The 23058-nt window shown below is 35.9% G+C and overlaps 1 protein-coding gene across 4 annotated transcripts in view; it reads right to left on the bottom strand.

Annotated features, from left to right (window-relative positions):
- The window catches only part of Arid2 (AT-rich interaction domain 2), a 133022-nt gene that overhangs the window by 53823 nt on the left and 56141 nt on the right, over positions 1–23058 (bottom strand). For all 4 annotated transcript variants that reach the window (XM_035440839.1, XM_027396382.2, XM_035440840.1 and 1 more), the window contains 3 exons: positions 13481–13614; positions 7210–7428; positions 5087–5154 (listed from right to left, as the gene is read on the bottom strand). In XM_035440839.1, coding sequence (XP_035296730.1) covers positions 5087–5154; positions 7210–7428; positions 13481–13614 — 421 coding nt within the window. The remainder of the gene's footprint in view (positions 1–5086; positions 5155–7209; positions 7429–13480; positions 13615–23058) is intronic.

Below are 23058 nucleotides of genomic sequence, written 5' to 3'. Positions count from 1 at the left end.
AAGAAATTTAAATTCTCTAAATGACACCAAGATGTAGAATTCATGATGTAATAAGCACAAATATCTGTAGTTGAAAAAAATTTAAGAGACACAAGAAACTACGAAACCTGACTAATTATCAAGACTAAAACAAAACAAAAACAAAACTCACCACCAAACAAAAAAAAATTTCAACAAGACTAGTTCTCAAATAAGAAAGATCAAAGAATAGATAAGAGCTTAAAATATCTATATTAAAAAAATACTCTCAAGGCCTTAAAAAGAAAAAAATAAACACAATGGATAAGGGAAAATGAATAATAAAAATAAGAGTCAAATGAAAACTTTAAAACTGGGCTGGAGAAATGCCTCACTGGTTAAGAGCACTGGCTCATGTTCCAGATGACCCAGGTTAAGTTCAAGCACCCATATAGCGGCCCCTGGGGTTCTGCACCGTCTTCATAGGCTCTACACACACAGTGCACAGAGATAACATTCAAGCAAACACTCATAAATCTCAATTAAAAACTGTAAACTTAAGATTTTAACTAGAAATAAAAACAAATTACAAGATTGTCTCCTCTTGAGAAGATAAAAACTTGACAAAAATATCATGTATAATGAAGTACACAGGGGATAAAAGATTTGAAAACCAAATTAGAACATTAGGTGTGTGAAATATTATTGTTTAATATATGCACAAATGTTTCCCAAATAAAATTTGAGGGGAATAAAAATACCTTGTTAGTTGTCAAACACTTTGCAAATTTTACATAAAGTATCAAACCGTAGATCCACGAAGTTAAATGAGCACTAGGGAAGGCATGTCATGAAAAATACAAGGCACACCCAAACTAGATTTAAAATCAGTTAAAAAAAAAAAAAAAATCTTGAAGGCAGTTAGAAAGAAATTTCATCTAGAAGAACAATAATAAAGCTGACCGACTTCTCAAGACTAATATAAGCAATGATGCATCATCTTCAAAGGACTGAGACAAGACCCCACATACACAAATCTCTTAAACGTGAAGGCACAACCAAAATTTCAAGAAAATAAGAGTTGGGAGGTAAAAACCCCATTACATCATTAACATCATGAAATATGGTGATTTCTTTTCCCCCTGGGACAGGGTTTCTCTGTGTAGCTTTGGAGCCTATCCTGGCACTCACTCTGGAGACCAGGCTGGCCTCGAACTCACAGAGATCCGCCTGCCTCTGCCTCCAGGGTGCTGGGATTAAAGGCGTGTGCTCCCAATGCCCTGCAAAATATGCTGATTTAAAGACAGAAATTGCATTCCGTGAAGAGGAAGAAATCAAGACCCAACCACAAGCCATAAAAAAAAAAAAAAAAAAAAAACACTGAATACTGAATTTGAGGAAGGAAAAACTGTGAGTACAACATCTATCGTAAGAAAGCCTTGCAGCCAAACTAACATGATACAAGGTTGAATTCAAGGCAAGAGATATCAGCAGATGTGTTAGGAAGTATTTCATAATGGCACTATGAATCTGTCTGGAAAACACACGATTCTAAGTATTGGTGTGATTAATAACAGAAGTTCGAATACATGAAGCATAAACAGAACCGAAAATGAATACAAACATTTATATCATAGTTTGCAAGTACATTGCTTCATTTTGTAGTGAATCACAGAATAACAGTTATTAATAGACACCATGTTAAACATGGCAGCATAAAAAATCCTTTAAGGCTCACAGGAACCACTAATGTATAAAGATTATGTTGGATCATAAAACAAATCGTTATAAATGTAAAAGGCCTGAATCATGAAAAACATATCCTTCAAAACAATACAATGACTAGAAATCAGTTTTACTGATGATGATAAACCCATTAGAAAAAAATCTATTTTGGAGAAATTAAAAGCATTCTTCTTTGATACTTACGAATCAAAAGTCACCAGGAAAATCAAAAACTATCTTGAACTAAATAATAATGAAAAATAATATAAAAAGGGTGGAGAGATGTGACTAAAGTAGTTTGTAGAGTACAGTGCATAGTATATGAAGATATTAGACAGTAGAAAAACCTTAAACAGATCATCTAAAAAAGAACAAGTTAACTTATTCACAGTGAGTTAATAACAATTGTACATAGAAATGGAATTGTTTTAGGATCCCAGCATTATCTAAGACTTGGTAGAAAAATTTGTTAAATGGGTTGATATGTAAATTGCTCAAATATAAACAATGAGATAACAGAAAAAGGGCATACAACTTCAAATTCATAGTGAATAAGAATCTGGACAATTGCCAGGCGTTGGTGGTACATGCCTTTAATCCCAGCACTCAGGAGGCAAAGCAGGCACATCTCTGTGAGATCGAAGCCAACATGGTCTACAAAGCGAGTGCCAGGACAGGCTCCAAAAGCAATACAGAAAAACCCTGTCTCAAAAACCAAAAGAAAAAAAGAAAAGAAAAGGAAAAGAAAGAAATAAAAAGAATTTAGACAATTAAAAGTACTTAGAGCTGGATGTGGTGCCTGCCTGTAATCCTATCACTAACAAGGTGATTTCAGCAATACACTGGGGAGGCTGAGATAAGCTTTTGAGTTTGATGCTAGTGTGGGATACACAGTAAGAAGCTGCTCACACAGACACACACACTATTCAGTCCTGGGGGTTAAGACCCAAATAAAACCAAAACAAGCTATAAATTCAAGAAGCTACAAGGAATCAGGTAAACTGAAAAATAGAAATTTATTTGGTTTCTGGGAACCAAGAAAATCCCCTTCTAAATAAGTCAGAGTATCAAAAGGGAAATGAGGAAATGTTTTACAAATGAATTAGTTGTATTGAAAACAAGACATCACAAATACGCACTAGAAAGTTAAAAGTGTATAGATGGCACTCCACTCTTAAATGTATCATAATGTATATATTAGAAAACCAATTAAGCCTTACTTGTTAGAAAGGTGCTACATACTAAAGCCAAGGTAAACAGCCTAAAGAAGGATATATGAACAGTGGAAAGTCAATGAAAAGCAAAGCAAAGTAGGCTTCATCAAATCTCCAAAACATTTATGTCTTTGCATCTGATTAGTAATTGCACTACCCTACTGTGACTTTATATATAAATATTTTGTGTTACTTGAGATATCAACATCAACTTTCCTGAATTAAGGAAATTATCCAATTCTATAAACAACGGGTATGGTGTTTTTGGAGTACAGAAAAAAATATGAGATGGGATCTTTGTTTAGTTTTGAACAAGGAATTGAGGATGTAATTCTATGATTGTAGGAAAATTACAGGCCTAATATTCTCAATAACCCTGAGATTTGGGTTATAAAACATTGCTCGGTGTGTTCACCCCTGGCTTGCTCTTCAGTTTCTATGGGCCTGTTTTGTACTACCTGAGTCAATGGGCACTAACAGTGATTTCAGAACAGTATTTGCCTTTAAATGTCTTGCAAATAGAATATGGCAGCATAAGTAAATAAAATAAAGAAATAAATGAAACAAGACTGAAATAAAATATAAGGGACTAACTGTGAGTCAGTAACATGTGGCTCACATGTTTTACAAGGGTTACCAGGTGTGGTGGTTTGAATAAGAATGGCCTCATAGGCTCATATATTTGAATATTTTGTTAGCAGGGAGTAGCACTATTTGAAAGGATTAGAAGGATTACAAGGTGTGGGTCTTATTGGAAGAAGTGTGTCACTGGGGATGGATTGTGAGGTTTTCAAAGTCCATGACAAGCTCAGAGTCTCTCTCTCTCTCTTTGCCTACAGATCAGGATGTAGTTCTCAGCTACTGCTCCAGAGTCATGCATACTGCCATGCTCGCCATCATTACATGGGACTAAACCTCTGAAACTGTAAGCAAACATCCAAGTAAATGCTTTCTCTTATTACAGTTGCCTTGGTCATGGTGTCTCTTTACAGCAATAGAACAGTGACTAAGCTACCAGATGATGTGTACTACATAAACTACATCCAAACTAAATAAACTTATTTAAAGATATTTTATTTTATTATTTATTTATTTTGGTTTTTCGAGACAGGGTTTCTCTGTGTAGCTTTGGAGCATATCCTGGCACTCGCTCTGGAGACCAGGTTGGCCTCGAACTCACAGAGATCCGCCTGCCTCTGCCTCTCGAGTGCTGGGATTAGTGTGTGCCACCAATGCCAGGCCCTAAAGATATTTTAAATATATCCATGTTCAAATTATTAAAAGTAAAAAGAATATAAGAAGATATAAATGATATGAAAGTCCCAAAGAATAAAAAAATTACAAAAAAGGGGACCTTAGAAATTAAAACAGGGTCTCTTAGATAAAAATTTAACAAATGTGCTAAATGACATATTAGACACAACTAGAAAAAGATAAAGTGAACTGAAGAACAAGTAACAAGAAAAAAAAAAAGAAAAAGCAGAAACAAACAAACAAACAAACAAAAAAACTAGTTAGAAATGGGATTCCTTTAAGCCCAGTACCCAGGAGGCAAAGATATTTTCAAAACATATATTTTAAAAAGAACTTTACCAGGAAACATACAAACCTCTGAAAGTCAGTAATGTTAATAATCTCAAAGTAAAAATGGACAAAATGAGGGCACTACCCCAAGCAAGCTATCAAAATAGATTAAGGTATTTTAGTTTATACCAGTCATCAAGGGGGAAATGGAAATTAAAACCCAGACAGAATGACACCATAAAGACACTGGAATGGTTAAAATCAGAGACCAACGATATGAAACTCTGGCAACAAAGAATAACTGAAACCTTGATTTATTGATGTTGAAAATCATACAAGTTTTCTGTTAACCTGCTTCTCAATATCTAACAATATAATTCTATTTGCAGGTATATCACTAAATAAATATACAAAAGAAAATCTCCTAAAAACTTTAAATATTTTGTTATTATTAGAGATAAACTAAATAACAAAGGAATTTCACTTCTGTTCACTAGAGACCTTAAAAGAGTTTCCATTCACCATATCCTCTAATCAGGTATGTAAACAATCCTGCCAAAGACAAAGTAGTAGGATGCAATATGCATACAAACCCAGCAACCACTGACTTCAATTGGCTTGGCTGCACGGCATCCCATGCATGAGCATTTCAGTTTGTGAATTACCTTAACAAAGTCTCTATCGGTCTTCTCTCTCCATTCTTCTCCAAAGACAGTAGAGAATGATCCTAAAGCTAAAAGAACAAATAGTACAAATGCAATCAATTGACCCTTCATTCTTAATATTATGTAGCTTTGAAAAACAAGAAAACTATTTCAATATATTGTGATTGCTAAAAATCATTTCACATTAAATCACACTATAGATACTAGTAGACTGTAGTAAACAACAGTCTTTTAAATAGAGCTTCAAACATTTTATGTCTCTACACTAAAAACATACAATTCTAACCTGGAGATAAATCTTACTGATAGAGCACAGATGAGGCCCTAAGTTTGATCCCTAGCAACATAAAACAATGTAGTTTTTGGTGGGCTAAAAAAATGGTTTCACTTCAAGACTATGTATTGTTTATCCACAGAAACCAAATATGGTTCTGGACACCCTTGGAGGATGATTCACAACCACCTTTAACTCCAGGCCAGGGGATATGAGTTCCTCTTCTGGCACTGGACACTGCTCATGCACAGACACACACGAAGACACATAATTAAATATAAGTCTTTAAAAACATGCCCAAATTAAAAAGATTATATACACAGTAAATAAAAACAGTATCCCAATACAAGCTTCCTTTTGTAGGGAAGAAAAAACAGTAAAGAGGTAAACAGATGCCGTTACTATGGAGTACCAGGCTGCCAACACTAAAAATTCCCATACTGATTTCAGAAACAACTGTATGATTCATATCTTAAAAACATAAAACACAGAGCAAGACATCTGTTGAAAACAATGCCAATAAAAAATTCCTATAAGGAAAATTCTATAAGATAATTGCATTAAATAAATAATAGATAAATGAATAAATACTACTATACTGTGTGTAAGACAGAGAGAGAGAGAGAGAGAGAGAGAGTGTGTGTGTGTGTGTGTGTGTGTGTGTGTGTGTGTGTGTGTGTGTGTGTGTGAGTGTGTCATTCTCACCTTCAACTGTGTTTGAACAGGGTCTCACAGTCATGTATGACAGTGAGCCTCAGGTTCTTCTGTCCATGCCACCCATCTTACCACAGGAGAACTGGTTGCAGATACTGTCACACACCAGCTTTATGTGGATTCTTGGTTCAGGCCCCATGTTTGGCAAGTACTTTGCTCACTAAGCCATTTCCCAAGCCCTAAAGCCACTGGGGTGGTTAGTGCTTGTTTTTATCTTAACAATTTTTGTTGACAGGGTCTCACTCTGCAGTCACGGTTGAACTTAAGCTGAGAGAGCCACCGCCTCTGTCTCCTCCTCAGGAGTGCCAACACACCCAGATAAAAGCACTGTCTTAGCTGTTGAGATGATAGTGTTTGTTAAAATTAACATTCCAGATCACAGAACTACAATATGCTTATAGAATGTGAGAAGATACACTGGACATGAGAATGCCATGTCTTCATACATCAAAACTGGTCAAGTTACTTCTATGTTATGCATTATAAGTCATTATTTACACACATTCCATGCAGTGAATAGAGAGTAAGACTTGAGTAATATTATTTTGATGTGAAAACAAATGTTCTTTACAATCCTTTGGTTTTAAAGTTTCAAAAAAGGGATAAACAACTTCAAATTCCATTCTATGTTAAGTGCAGAGTTGTATTAGAATGAACAAAATAAAATATCACCAAAAAAACATGAAAATAAGATGGAAATCTACCAAATTAGGATGTTTAAAGTTACAACAAAAACAAACAACAATCTTTGTTCCTTCCTCATAAAACTAAAATAGTTAAGGCAGAGGAAGAAGTTAATTTTTATGTATGTATACACTATTTTTAATTTTCTTCATATAAAATAAGTCTATAGCAAATTCCCAGTAGTCTTAGCTAGATATCCCAAATACAAGTTTGTAAAGTTTGCAACTTGATACAAATCAAAATATACTAAAATGAATCCATTTGCAAATAATTGGCTACTTAAAGGTAAAAATAAAAGCCACAAATCTAACACACTAGAGTAAATTCTCTCACAAACTGTATGCTCTATATGCACACAGCAAACATGCCTTACTGACAATTTTCTTTTTAGAAACTATGAAAAAGCTTGAATGCTTCCCTAGCGCTGCATCTGAAGCTTGCTAAAACTTACTGTCATCAAACACCCCAGCATTAGCAAGTAGTAAGGTGATGATTTTGGGGTCCTTTTCAAGCTGCATGGCATGCTTGCTTTCATTTGACAGGAGAGTGCACACGTTAATAGCGAAGTCCACCTCATTTGGGAGTCCAGATAACAGTGAAAGCACCAGTTTATTATAATCATTTGGCGAGTTAAAATCCATAGATAACCCATAACTTTGACGTAGATAATCTAATAAAAGAAAAAAGAAAGAATGAAAGAAAACCTGTAAGTTAACCATGGACGAGACATCTGTGGTAATTCCCTTCTGAACACACAGTAGACCCACCCCTCTCTTTCTTCAACATAGACTATAAGCTCATTAAAACAGCCCAATTTCCTTGACTTTCAGGCGTATTGTTTAAAATTACATTTTTAAATATAAAAATGTGAAACTATACTTTACCTTCTTGGACATCACTGACAAAACCATAGCAAATCATTATTTCATTGGATTTACTGAGATAACAGTAAAAGCAATAGTTTTTAGCATTAGAATCCTATAAATTTTTTAAAAAATACACATAGCTGTCTAACCACAACCACAGACACAACAATTCTGCTCTTTTGAGCCATCGCTATTGTGCCAATGTTCTTGTATTTTGATCCTTGGTTCTGTTTTATTTTGAAATATCAGATAGGTGGAATTACACAACACACATTTTTTTTCTTTAACAAAATACTTGAGATCCATATTGACATGTGAATTGGTAATCCATTTCTTTCTAGACATAGTTCATCATGCCCTAAAGGAAGAGAGTTTCTACTGTTTCTAGTCTGGAATACCCACCTACACATAAACATTTCTATGAATGATTTCTTGGGGGACCAACCCATTTTTCTTGGCTAAATATATAGAAGTAGAGGTGCTAGGTCAGACACAAATTGAATGCTTAACTTTCTAGGAAACTGCAAAACCATTTTTCACATTTTGCACTCTCATCTGCAGTGCACAGAATTCCTTTAGCTAACATCCTTACCAGCATTTATCGGTATTAATATCTTGAATAAAACTTCATTTATTGAAGTTCTTTTAAAAAAAATTTCCAGTCAGTGAGTGGCTTGTTTTCTTTTTGTGTTTCCCTAGAAGCCCTTAAACTCACAGAGATCTGCCTGTCTCTGCCTCCTGAATGCTGGGAATTAAATATATGTACCACCACTGCCCAGCTGGCTTGTCTTCTTATTGTTTCAAAGAGAAGTCTTCATTCTGATGAAACTTAATTTGTAAATTTTTACTTTTATGTTTCATGTTTTTTTTTTTTTACTTAAGCAACAATTTCCTAAAGAAAAACAACATGATTTTCTTTGCAAGAACTGATTTTAAAACATCTACTTAACAAATGAGGGTTAGAAGATAGGTCCACAGACAAAGAGAGTACACAATCATAGTACGTCTGGGCTTTGGCAGCTATGACCTGAGACAAATACCCTACGACAATTTTTCAAATAAGGCTGTCACTAGTTTAAGAAGAGTTGGGAAATGTCCAGGTCAAACATTTCAGAATACTTCAGAACTAGTTAGATTCTTAAAAGTGTAAAATAACAATGAACTCTAAAACTCTAAAAAGAACTCTCTATAAAATATTAGTAAAAATCTACTGTTACATACTGAACAGAAAATATAATTTCTGAGGGGGGGATTTGAGATGTGGTCTTAATGTGCTGTTCCAATTGGCTTTGACCTAACATTTCTCTTGCTTGAAGCTTCCAAATGCTGGCATTATATTTGCTTCCATAGGTGGCTCAACATCAGCATCTAACAGACACCTCTTTAATTCTAAAATATTCTAGGAACATCACTAATAATGGTAAGCAGTGTAACAAATGAGTTACAAATGACTGAGACACTGATTCTTTGAAATTTTTAACATTGAACAATAAGACATGGCAGACTGGCTCACAGGGATGGCTCAGCTGGTCAGTGCTTGTGCGGCACAAACAGGAGGACCTGATTTCAAGTCCCCAGCATCAAAACAAAACAGCCTTGGTGTCATATGACTTTAATCCTAGCACTGTGAAGGCAGAGACTTTCTCACTATGAGCTCAGGTTCAGTCAGAAATCCTGTCTCAAAAAATCAATGTGGAAAGTGACTAAGGAGAACACCCAGTGCAAACCTCTGGCTTACACCCACAATAAGCTTATGTTTTTTATGACTTTGATGAATGAAATTTCTCAAATACCTTAAAAAGTAGACAAATATCTAGGGATACAAGAACAGATTTTGATGTTTCTATAATGCAGAGTAACTGATGATGAGAAATAAAGTTAATTTTGTAGGTGCTGTCACCCAAACCTCCTGAAAGGAAAAAAACCTGGAACTCACACTCAAAATGCCTGATACACTTACTTCCTCAAGTTAATACAATTGTGGAATTACTTTGCTACTGAAGAATAAGCATGTATACATTCTTATCAATTAACTTTGCTAACCATACAACAAACAAAATAGGAAGTATCTTTTAATCATTCTCGGTTTGGTAAAGATTTCTAAAGAGAATGCATGATAAAATACAGAACTTTAGATCCAGATGGGGTCACCAAGACGGCTCAGCAGATAAAGGTTCTTAGTGCTATGCCTGACGACTTAAGTTTTGATGACTGGATTGCACATGTTGGAGAGAACAGACCATCTCGATTATCATCTAACACCTCCACCTGCCATGACAAACCCTTTTCAAAGACAGAAGAGAAAATGAGTGTTATAGACCCATAACTCCAATCACCTGGAACCCTAGGGACAGAAGGCCTATCTCAGTCCATATGTTTCAAACCAACCTGGACAACTATTAGAATGTAGTCTCATTAACAAAACAATACCCCACAGGTCTTATGGTCTTCCTTTCCCTTGTCCAGCAAGCTATGTTATTTCAGAATGAGACTGGCAATTTATTTTTTAAGAATCTTGATTTAAAGTTTACTGAAGTACATCACTGTTAACAAATTAAATTTGAGGCAGCCAATTCTGTGTTTTCAATTTAGAGAAAAGAGGAGTCCTCCTACCAGGTTGTTTTTATGTCTCTTACAGGGATGTTGTGGGATATTCTTTCTAATAATGTTGGCAGTGACTATAATTGCAGGCCAAATGTCTGTTTGATTAGGGAACATTTAATCGGCAATCAATGTAACACTGACTATCTCTAAAACAGTAGAGTTCCATTAGTTTTAATGAGTTATCTTCTATGAGTTGTCTTCTGAACATTTCTACACTTATTAAGGTTAGAAAAAAGCTGGGTGTGCAGTCACTGAACACTTGTCTAACATGCACAAAGCCCTACCTAGGTTTTCTCCTTAGCAACCTTCATCCACATAAATCTTAAAAATCTATGCATAATTCAAATGAAAATATTGATATCAGTGGTAAATAATCCAAATGCTCAAAACAGAAACTTCTCAACATTTTCTACAATTAAAGACAATGGGAAAAAAAAAGTCAATAATCTCTGCTGTTCCTTGAATGTATGGTAGTCATGTATACAGGTTTACATGGGGCAGGAGGCCTGGGACTGATGTTAAGAATCACCCTTCATTATTCTTCTACCTTAGTCATCCATGAAGTCTTTCAATCAAGTCCAGAGCTTGTCTACACTGCTAGAGAGCCTATCTCTGTCTTTGGAGGCTGAAATTACAGGTGTGCTGCCATGCATTTATGTGGGTTTCTGGGGATCAAAACTCTGCCTTCATAGTTGTATGGTAAGCACTTTAACTACTGAGTCATCTTCCTACTCCGATTTTACTTTTAAGATAAGGCCTTCTTATGTAGCACAGACAGGCTTCCAACTCAGTCATCCTGACTTGGCCTGCTGGAGTTCTGTTTTGTGAGACCACAATTGGGAATGATTATGGATAAAGGGAAAGGGATCCAGGCTGTCCCCTTTGCTGAGCAAATACTCTGTCCTTGAGTACTTTATTTATGCCCTCAGCCCTAAATAAAATTTTTGAAATAGTATTAATTACAAGGTAATTCCATTTTGGAATGTATTTTTCAAACACACACACCCAAAACAAAAAACATAATGGAGTTTACTCAACTTTCCTATTGACAACTTAAAAAGAATAATCAGTGAAGGGCTTTCATATTGATGATAATCATAATCACTGGTATATTATCATGAAGCTGCAATATCTTTCACTAAAAATAAAAGCACCTCAAAATTCCTAAATGTTGTTGTGAAACACTAAATTCTTTTCAGTGTTAACTAGGTATTTTACAATCTGAAGAGAAAGCTCTTAGTTCTTTCTTCTCTAAGAATCCCTTGTGCAGATTTTTGTCAAATATGATACATCCAAGACACAACTGTCCAGATTCCCAATACAACAAAGCAGATATTGTTGTGAAATATTCCTTTACACTGTGTGAAGATGTGTCACTGTGACTTTTTTAATAAAAAGCTAAATGGTCAATAACCAGACAAGAGATATAGGGGGAATTACTGGACAGAGAGAGCTCTGGGAAGAAGAAAGGCAGTTGCCAGCCAATGTGGAATAAGTAGGATGGGAATAATGGAGATGAGGTAACAAACGCATGGAAGAGCATAGATTACAGAATATGGGTTAATTTACATTATAAGAGTTAGTTAGAAACAAGCCTAAGCTAAGGAGCTTTCATAATTATTAAGAAGTCTCTGTGTGGTTATTTGGAAGCTGACAGGCAGGACAGAGAAAGACTGGTTACAAGATACATTGCAGGTTGATGAGCCTTCCGTTTCTACAATATGTAACTTAGCTAGTTCTGCTGCAGGCTTCTGAGCACATCTTGTTCCACCAATTTAAGCACAGGCTTCCAAAGATGGCAAACAACACTTCACTCCTTTCTTAAAGCTAAAATGTTTTAGTAAGACAAAGCTAATCCAGGTTAATCAGACAGATCTAGGGAATATAATTTAACGAAGTAGATACCAGGGTGTGGTGACACACTGCTGTAAGCTAACACTTGGGAGAGTGAGGGAGGAGGATCATAACTGCAGAGCAAAACCCTATCTCAAAAACAAAGCAACAAAAAGAGACTCAGTTTGCTCCCTATTACTATGATCAAACACTGTGACCCAAAGCAATCTAGGGGGAAAGGGTGTATTTCAGCTTACAGCTTGTAGTTTATCATCCAGTGATATCAGGGCAGGAAGCTGAATGCAGTACTCACAGGACATTTAAAAGTTTGCTTTGCATTAACTGCTCCTTCTTCATCTCAGTTATTTATACAAGCACGTGACAAAGCCTCTTCCACGAGAAGTCACAGATATTAAGAAGCGACTCTACTTCTTCAGTTATTACTCATTGGGGAAGAAATAGAGGCAATCCAACATGAAAGAAACTTTGGAAATAGGTGGGAAAATAAAATGTAGAAGTGTAACAATGAGCAAAGGGCTACCCATTAGAGATTGGCATTGGTACCAACCAATGGCTGACATAGTAAATGCATAAAACGGCATTTTTTGCAAAGAATACAATCTTGCTAAGTATCTCTTGCTTTGTGTAGGCCAAATGCTAGACACTGATCTACATGTCTCTGGCTCATCTTCCCAGAATTGAAAACTAGAACCTCCATCATCTCTATTCCAATCTTTTTATCAGACTTTCAAGATAATTGTTTCCTAATCCAGTTCATCTCTTTTAGCTACAGTATTTATTTATAATGATGACACTTGAATGAAAAAAATCATTTAATATCATAATAGGAAGTTATAAAAAATATAGGAACATTCCTGACATCTGTGTGTACCACAGCAATTGTAGGAAATGCAACCGACTCATAGAAAGGTTCTTGGCTTCCCTAAAACCTGATACTTCCCTCCAACCCCTCTAAGCTCAGCTCTATCTTACTCAGTTTACAGTTGACTTCTCTAATCTTTTGTTGCTGTTCTAGTTTTGTTTCTCTGTGTAGTCCTGGCTGTCCTTGAGGTCAAGAGAACCACCTGCCTCTGCCTCCACCACATGGTGAGCTTCTCTAATTTTAGACAGACCTTTCTCTTCTCATTTTAGCGGCTATTCAGGATAAACTAGTGATCGGCTAATAAGGAAAAGTGTTTACAATCAATAAGAAATTGTACTTGAAAATACTCTGAAACTTCCCTCTATAATCTGTGAAGCAAAGGGCTCTAATACCAAGTAAAGTCTTGCTGTGAAAGTTCCATCTCTTTAATGCCTTAAGCATGTGCGTGTGCAAAGTATGGAGTAACTCACGGGATGATCTCTACTTCCCAATTCAAACCTCTGAGCCTATGCCGAGTAATTTCAAGTGATATTTACCTGACACACTGTGTTGCTGGTAATTGTAGGAAGATGGGATTGCACCAATAGGAAGCTGTGGCTTTGGATTGCCTGGTGGTACCTCATCATCATCTTCCCCAAAATGGTGAACTTTCTCGTACTTTTCTAGATAACTGAAAGAGAAAAACAGCAGAGCAAAAAATGTTTAAATATGTATATGTATTATTTTAAAACTTCTACCACAGATTTTTTTTTTTGGATACCTAAGAATCTAAGTACCATTCACAATCATAGTGGTGACCTCAGCTCATCAGGAATACTGCTATAGGGCTGGAGAGATGGCTCAGCTGTTAAAGGCTAGGCTCACAATCAAAAATATAAGGAATACTGCTATAAACTCAATGCAACTTAAAATAGTTTCTCTTTACAGAAAAGATCTTACAATTCCATAAATAAAGTTATTTTAGCAACAGACAACTATCTGGCAATAAATAACAGTACCCTTTATGTATTGTTTTTATCAAGTTATAGTCACCCCAACAGCTGGTCTCAGATTGTAAGGCCACTATGTATGTATTGTATGGCCACTATGACCAAGAACAGTGAAACAAACAGGTTGGCTGGAGGACTAATGTCCTGGCTAGTTATATGTCAACTTGACACAAGCTAAAGTCATCTGAGATGAGGGAACCTCAATTAAGAAAATGCTTCCATAAGATGAGTCTGTAGTAGTGATTGATTGGCAAGGACTCAGCCCACTGTGAATAGAGTTACTCCTGGACAGGTGTCCCTGGGTTCTATTAGAAAGCAGGCTGAGCAAGCAATGGGGAGCAATGGGGAGTAAGCATTAAACAGCACCCCTCCATGGCCTCTCACCAGCTATTGCCCCCAGGTCCCTGCCCTGTTTGAGTTCCTGTCCTGACTTCCTTCAATGATGAAGAGTCATGAGGAAGTGTAGGCCGCATAAATCCTCCCTCACTTCCCCACCCCCGCACCAGTACTCCCCAAGAAAGGAAAAATATGTGGGAGTAATTGAAAGACAAGCTCTACAACTTAAAAGACAGACATGTTAAACCCCAGCTCCACCACTTCTGACAAAAAAGGTAATTCAGCAGACTTGAGTTTCAGAGACCAGGTCTCAAGTCTCAGTCAATACTGGAACTGTTGAAGTTGTGCTGAGTATAATGTGCTAACTGTATTGTAAAAGGCTGTTAGGTCACCACTGAGAAACAATGATAAAGGTAGATTCATATGGTAACAGTCAAGTTGTTATTGTAGTAGCAATAGCTATACTCATACCAAGATGGTTTGTGATAGTTCCAATGGCCAAATTAAAGAAATTCAACACTGTTGTCCTATATGAAGATAACTCTATTGAGTTCTATTTTCTGCAATGATATAATTGGTTTCTTTTAATAACTAGAGAAAACGGATTTTGGTTATATTACAAATTAATTTTTGTGTCTGGGGTTGAGTCATCAGAGTTTTCAACTTACTATTCCTTTACCAACTTTTTAGGGGGGAAATGATGTAATTAGAAAGGTATTTTAGGTACTTTGATCTGGCCTATAATCTTGATTCAAAGTGAAGATTTTCTTATTTAATTTTTAAAAGCTATAAAGTCACTGTAAACACAAATGAAAAAAAGATTCCCTGACCTTGAAGTCTATCACAGGCTCATGGAATATTCCAATATATTTCTGTGATATTTTTATTTATCAGCATATAATTGCAATGTACAATTTACCCAATTGATAGTAATTCAGTTCTTAAGTGACACATATAGGCTATTTTGTTTTACAGCTGCTATCACCAATCATGCTATACTTATGTATGTATGTATGTGTATGTACCATCTATTATATTCTTTATTTGTAGTGGTTCACAACCATCTGTAGGAACATACATGGTGGATAAATATGTATTCAGTCAACACACACATAACAAAATAAATCTTTTTTGAAAATTAACTACATGGAAAATTATCATTAGTTCATTTTCACCTTCTAGGTCTCTCTGAAAGTTAAGGGATGGTGCTTTCAGGGTCAACCTGTGTGTGCTAGGAAGATGCTCTACCACTGAGACACATCCCTGACGTCTTACAACAGTCAAATGTTCTGAAAAGTTATAAGCGATCAGTTAACATCTGAAAAACAAAAGCTTCTTCCCATATAATCTAGCCACACTTTTGAAACTGTACAAACAGGTAGAAGCAATACAAACAAAGTTTGTATACATACAATACATAACAAAATAGTGGCATTTTATTTCAAGAAACAGCTTTTCTTTGATATTATCTGAGTCTCAATGAAAAAAATTTAAAAATGACTGCAAAAACAATACTAATTTACTGCCTGGAGACATAAAGAAATTAAATTATCTCCTTCCGACGGGCATTGGTGGTACATGCCTTTAATCCCAGCACTTGGGGGAGTGGGGGGCAAAAGCAGGCAGATCTCTGTGATTTCGAGGCCAGCCTGGTCTACAGAGCCGGTTCCAGAAAAACCTCCAGAGCAATACACAGAAACCCTGCCTTGGGAATAAATAAATAAATAAATAAATAAATAAATAAATAAATAAATAAATATTATCTCCTTCCACTCCTCCCAAATTCTCCATTTATGCTCAATTGGATCAGGAAACTTTCTAGCTTGGAAACAAGATCTTTACTGGTGCAGATACAGCACCGAAACTAAGAAATGAGCACAGGTAGAACATTTTCAATTTGATCCTGGGGATGTCCCAAGCAAGTAGATTTTGGTCTCAAAAAATAATGACTGAGAATGGATAGTCCCTTGTAGTACAAATGATCATAAATCAAGCCTATTCTCCATGATATCAACAAAGTTACTATACAAAGAAGAATATGCATAAATAATGTGGTGAAAAAAGAAATGCCTGGGCTGCTAAGGAAAGTGAGGATGGCATACTGACTTCTGACTAATTTTAGATACTAGATTTTAGATACTTTTGGCTGCAAGTCAAAAGTAAACTGAGATAAAGCAGCAGTGAAAAGACCTGCAGGGCAAATGGATGGGCTGGTCAGTGTCAGAACACCCTTCTGTTGTCTCTCTTTACTCAGCTCCTACTTGGGACTATTAAATTTCAGTGAGAATATTATGACAGAATATAACCCAGCATGCCTTCTTTCACTTGGGTGCTGTGGTACCCTGTAAATGTTAGCATGTGTCAGGAAATACATCATGAATGAGTAAAAGTGATTTCAGTTCTAAGAAAGGACAATAAGAATCTTCTTTTATGTCTAGAAAGTTTAAAGGTCACGACCTTCAGGCTATTAAGTAGAAACAGACCCAACTCAAACAAAAACAACAAAATATAGGTTCTCCTGGAATGTTTGAAACACAGTAAACATGCAGACCCATCATCAGTATTATTATCAGCATTTCACCCTGTTCCTCCTCCTCTTGTCTTGCCTGTGTGAGCTGATTCATAATTACCTTGTTTAGTTCTAGTTTCATTCCTTTGACACTCATTAGTAGTTTTGTTGTATTACCTGTGTCATGGTTAGAATACAAATAGCCGGCATAGGCTCATATATTTGAATGGTAATTCACCAGGGAGTGGCACTATTTGAAAAGATTAGAAGGATAAGAAGATGTGGCCTAGTTGGAAGAAGTGTGTCACTGGGAGTGAACTTTGAGGTTTCAAAGGCCCAAGCCAGGCCTAGTCAGATAATGAAGACTGTCTTTGCCTACAAATTAGGTAGGATGTAGCACTCCAACACCTGCCTTCATGCAGTCATGTTCCCTGGATGATGATCATGGACTAATTCTGAAACTATAAGCAAGTCGCCAATTAAATGCTTTCTCTTCTAAGAGTTGCCTTGGTCACAGTGTCTCTTTATAGCAATTGAACAGTGACTAAGATATCCTGTTGCTGTGGAATAAACCTTTTGTACACTGTTAAGATGAGTCACTCTAATTGGTTTAATAAAAAGCTGAACCACCAATAGCTAGGCAGGATGTCCTGGAATAGAGAACACTGGGAGGAAGAAAGGGAGACACCAGGAACACAGAGCAAGCAGGATGGGCACTACAGGGATGAGGCAATAAAGCCATGAGACAGAAAGTAAATTAGTAGAAATGGGTTAATTTAAGTTATAAGAGAAAGTTAGATACAAGCCTAAGCTATTGGCTGAACTTTCATAATTAATTAGAATTCTATACATCATTATTGGGGAACTGACAGTCCTGATGAAAAATCCTCTTATACCTTGTAATTTTTGCTTTTATTTTAATACTTCTTTATTAGTTACCAATAAAAAGATAATTTTTGACAACTATATCCAAAGTATTCGCCTGTTATGGAAGGAGTTCTATAGTCATCATTAATATATGATTTCAATAGTTGTTTCCCTAACAAATAAATCTTCTAGAAATATAATAGTCTTAATAATTTTTTTAATTTGCATTGGTGTTGTGGCTACATGTATATTTGCGTGGGGGGTGTCAGATCTTGGAGTTACAGACAGGTATGAGCTGCCATGTGGGTACTGAGAATTAAACCTAGACTCTCTGCAAGAGCAGTCAGTACTCTTAACCACTAAGACATCTCTCCAGTACCTAGTATGTATTTTTTTTTAAGTTAATACTATAGATTACTTTTGTGAACAGTCTCACTGGGGATCTTATCTTTCAAAATAAGAAAGTTCTTATTAAACCACAAATATGGAAGGCAAAACCAACATATCAATAACAAAAATACCAGGAAGCCTTGAAATTACGCTCTACAAGCTCTGAAAGCCAGTAATTACAACATAGACTATTATATCCAACAAAATTACGTCTCACAAATGAAAGAGAGAAGTTTCCACAATAAAAACAAGGTTAAAAGAAAAATGTAGGGCCTCTAATCTGGCTCTACAGAAGACAACCAAATGAATCCTTTATATTGGAAAGAAAGGTAAATACATCTATGAAGCAGGAAAAATAAACCATGATAAAGCAAACATGGAATAGGAATAGGAAAACAAAAAAGAACATTAAAAATTAACAATATGACAGGAATGAATGTATCTCTTTCAGAAACAATTCTACGAAGCTAACGTAATAGCCTACACTTACAGAAACCCACTTAACACAACCGAGTATTAATGGTCTCTATTTTATAATCCAATAATAAAGAATACAAAAGAAAAAAAACTAAAAGAATTAATGAAGCACTGGTACACTACAAAAAAAAAAAAGAAGGATCAACAAACAAGCCATTTGCTAAATTTCCCAAAACAAAGACTGAAATTAATGTTAGAGATGTAGATAAAGATATTATATATCCAGTATTAAAAAAAGATTCATATTCCAAAAAACTAGGAAATTTTAAAATGGGTCAATTTCTAGACACATATGACCTATAACAGGCAATAATTTTGAAGCAGTTAAGACATAAAAATTAAAAAGCCATGTCCAGATGAATTTACTGCTGAATTCTATCAGATTTTTAAAAAAGAACACCAAATCATTCTAAAACCAAACCATAAAACATTAAAAAAGAAAACAAAAACAGAATGCTACCAACTTTTTTTTGAAATTAGCTTTCCCAAAATACCAAAACAAGATAAAGACACATATAGACCAAACTCTCTGATAAATGTACAAACTCTGATGAACATAGTTAAAGAATTTCTCAATAAAAGCTTGAGAATCTAATCCAAGAACACATAAAAAGATAGTATGCCATGATCAAGTTGGCTTCATTACAATATGTTTCAACACACATAAACCAATAAATATAATACAATCATATAAAATGACTCAAAGATAGGAACAACAAGATCATCTCAATAAACCCAGGGAAGGATTTTGACAAAATTCAACATGCCCTCTAGATAAAAACGTAGAAAAGAGTAGCTATAGAAGGAGCATATTTCAATATCCTAATGGTCATAAACTAGAATCCTAAAGTCAGTATCATACTAACAGGTGAACTTATGGCATTTTTACTAAAATCAGAAACAAGTGATCCCTTTTCCCACTTGTATTCAATATAGTAATTACAGTTTTACTTAGACCAAAAAGACAAAAGCAGGAAATAAAAGGGAAACAAATAGGAAAAGAATTCAAAGTACTAGCAAGCTGACTGGATACAAAATTAATCAAGAGAATTCAGTAACCTTTCTATATACCAAATAGTTACATTTGCTTAGAAAAATCAGAATTAATCTTCCAATTGCATAAGTAAAAATAAGTAAATCCAAAATAAGGTTTGGAGCAAACCTTAGCAAGGAAGTAAAAGATCTATACAATGAAACTTCAAAACACTAAAGAACACTGGTCTAGTAATGCCTCCCCATAAGCTGTAAACCATTTAACAAAAGCTTAACACCAGGTATTCAAAATCCTCTATCTAGCTGTTGGTCATAGCAGTCTAAGAAATTTCCAAAACATAATTGGCAATTGCTGTTGCCCTTACTTGTCTCCCAGAGGCTGAAGGTAAGTAAGTCCCTACTGCTGAACACGTGATGTACTTTGGACACAAGACTGCATCTAACCCAAAAGCCTCTTTTTCTGTGGTCTACCTGTCATGGTATCAAAAGACACCATGCAAGCTTCCAAGGGAGGGAAGCAGCCAAATAGCCGTACAATGATCAGCTTGGCAGGATATCCTTAAGGACACAGTAGTGGCATACATATCTTGGAGGTAGCCAAAAGCTCTCTAATTACTTGTGGTATACTTCTCTCTATGTCATAAAAACACTCGATCACTGAAAAAAATAATACCATACAGTTGAGAAACAGCTCTTGGAGGAATTGACTGGTACTAACATGGAAGCCTCCTCCCTCAGGGTTTGCTTTCATCAAAGGTGCCATGCAAGCTGACAAGGGAAAAAAGTAATCAATAGTTCTATCCAGCTAAATGTATGCAAACCACAATGAGGACTGGCTTGATAAGACATCCTAATGATACAAGAGTGCCACTTTGTCCTGGAGGTAATAACCATCTGTCTAACTGGACTTAAAGGAAAACTCATGCATGGTACTGTAAATCTAGCCAGCTAAGCATGACCGGAGAGGTCAGAGACCCTAGGAATTTCCTAAATCAATATAGCTACTGAATACATTCCAAATACTTATTCTTTTATCCACAGGTAAAGGCAGCGCTCACCCTCATCAAAGAAGCTTCTTTTTACAGCACACAAGGGAACTACAAAGCTCTTAATTGGTCAAAATGCAAACAATAAGTGACCATGGGTGCCCAGCATCAATCTGTACCTACATAACGACTATATCAGGTGACCTGCAGATATGGATGGGGGAAGGGAGGGTTTATTTGACTTATATATTCTGAATCATAGTCGAAGGAGAGAAGACAAGACAGTAACTCAAGCAGGGCAGGAACCTAGAGGCAGAAGCTGATACACAAGCTATGGAGGGGTGCTACTTACTGGCTTACTCCTCATGGCTTGCTCAGCCTGCTTTCTTAAAGAACTCAAGACCACCAGCCCAGGTATTTCCACATCCTGGGCTCTGTCCCATCATTAACTAATTAAGAAAATGCCCTACAAGCTTGCCTGCCTACAGGCAGATTTTATGGAGACATTTTTCTCAACTGAGGCTTCTCCTCTCAGATGACTGTAGCAGGTGTCAATCTGACATAAAACTAGCCAGGACAGGGGCTAACTAAAACTAATTGGGCATGGTGGCACAAGTCTTTAATCCAAGCAGGGGCAGGAGGGTATCTGTGTGTTTGAGGCCAACCTGGTCCACATAATGAGTTCCATAATAGCCATGACTACATAGAGAAACTCCATCTCAAAAACAGAGCCAGACAGATGGTGGTGATGGTGGCGCATGTCTTTAATCCCAGCACTCAGGAGGCAGAGGCAGGTGGATCTCTGTGAGTTTGAGACCAGCCTGGTCTATAAGAGCTAGTTCCAGGGCAGCCTCCAAAGCCACACAGAAACACTGTTTTAAAAAAAAAAAAAATCAGATATGGTGGCACATGGTTCTAATCCCAGCTCTGGGGAGGCAGAGGTAGGTGAATCTCTGAGTTTAAGGCCAGCCTTGTCTACAGAGCTAGTTCCAGGACAGCCAGGGCTATACAGAGAAACCCTGTCTCAAAAAACCCAAATAAGTAAATAAATGAATGTGATAAATTGATTTAAAGGAAAACAGGATTAGATGAACCCTTAGAATAGAACATAACAAATTAGCTGTCTAGCATAAAAATGAAACATTTCAAATATATGTAGGGAATAGCATCTCAATTCTAAGATAATTTTGGGAAAAATAATTTTTATATTATACTATACTGATCAAAGTAATTTTCAACTAACTTAAAGTTGAAATTAATATTTATAATATTGTTCCATTTGTAAATACCTACTACATTTAACAATAAGGAATAAGAAATAATCTCTCAGCATGCAGATAATCAACAAAGAAAAACTTATCTTACTAGAAGTTTCAAACCTTTTAGGCAAAAAGCAACAAAATGCTACAAGACAAAAAATGACAAAGAAAATGTATTGCATAGTATAACCAAAGATGTATTCCCCAAATTCCATTACCATTTTTAAGGATAAAACTAGACTAGCTGTCTAGTAGGGAACTGATATATTAAATTTTACAGATGATAAAGCCACAGAGCCCATGAAAATGATGCTGTAAAGAATACTTAATAATATAAATGTTTTTGATAATAACAAATAATGTTTAGAAAATAAAATATTTTAATTTTTATAAAGTATTGGTATCATAAGTAGATGTATGAAAACAAAATAGTTAATGTGTCTATAACAAATGCTGACAATTATTGCTAGGCAGTCTGTAGCTACAAATTTTTATAGTAAATATTACTCAGAATTATTATTATTATTATTATTATTATTATTATTATTTTGGTTTCATGAGATAGGGTTTCTCTGTATTGCTTTGGATGCTGTCCTAGAACTCGCTCTGTAGACCAGACTGACCTGGAACTTACAGAGATCCACCTGCCTCTGCCTCCGGAGTGCTGGGAGAATTATTTTTATCAAGAAAAGAACATATACATGTAAAGAAAATATTTCTTCTAAGACTAGAATAAAGAAAGGAGTTAAAATATGAATCATTTTGAAATGGTAAGAACAATTTGAAGAATCTTAAGTTCTCTTTTCACTTCATTATACTAAAAGGCTGTCCAAAAGGAGTACAGCAGCAGGAATAGAGACCTAAGTAAAGTGACAAATCTTCAAGATGGTTTTTGGTGGTAGTGGTTTTTAGAAAAAAGGAAAAGTTAGCATTTTTGAGATGGTGCCCAATTAGTAGTAGAGTACCTGGAGACAGACTTTAAGTTGAAAGGAAGAAGACTAGGGTAAAGGAAGAGGGACAAAAGAGGACTAGTAGGAGTGTGGAGGGGAGATGACAGAAGAGGAGAGGAGCAAAGAGGATAAAGACGAGTGAAGAAAGAAGATGAAAAGAACTGGGAGTGTGAACAGGTGGGGGAGGGAGGAAGAGGAGGAAGGAAGGAAACAGACTGGAGAGAGAGGTGCAGCAGAGAGACCTGAGACTGATGCTCTGAGAGGGCTTGCTGGAAATGCAGTGTGGTACTGAGGCAGCTGCTTGAGTAGAGAAGTAGACAGAAGATAAGGTAGTACAAGGTGGTAGATAGGATCTTTA

This window comes from Cricetulus griseus, chromosome 2, assembly GCF_003668045.3.
Source record: "Cricetulus griseus strain 17A/GY chromosome 2, alternate assembly CriGri-PICRH-1.0, whole genome shotgun sequence".
NCBI classification, from domain to species: domain Eukaryota; kingdom Metazoa; phylum Chordata; class Mammalia; order Rodentia; family Cricetidae; genus Cricetulus; species Cricetulus griseus.
The sequence above is the reverse complement of the archived record's forward strand: the minus strand, read 5'-3'. Positions and strand labels throughout refer to the sequence as shown.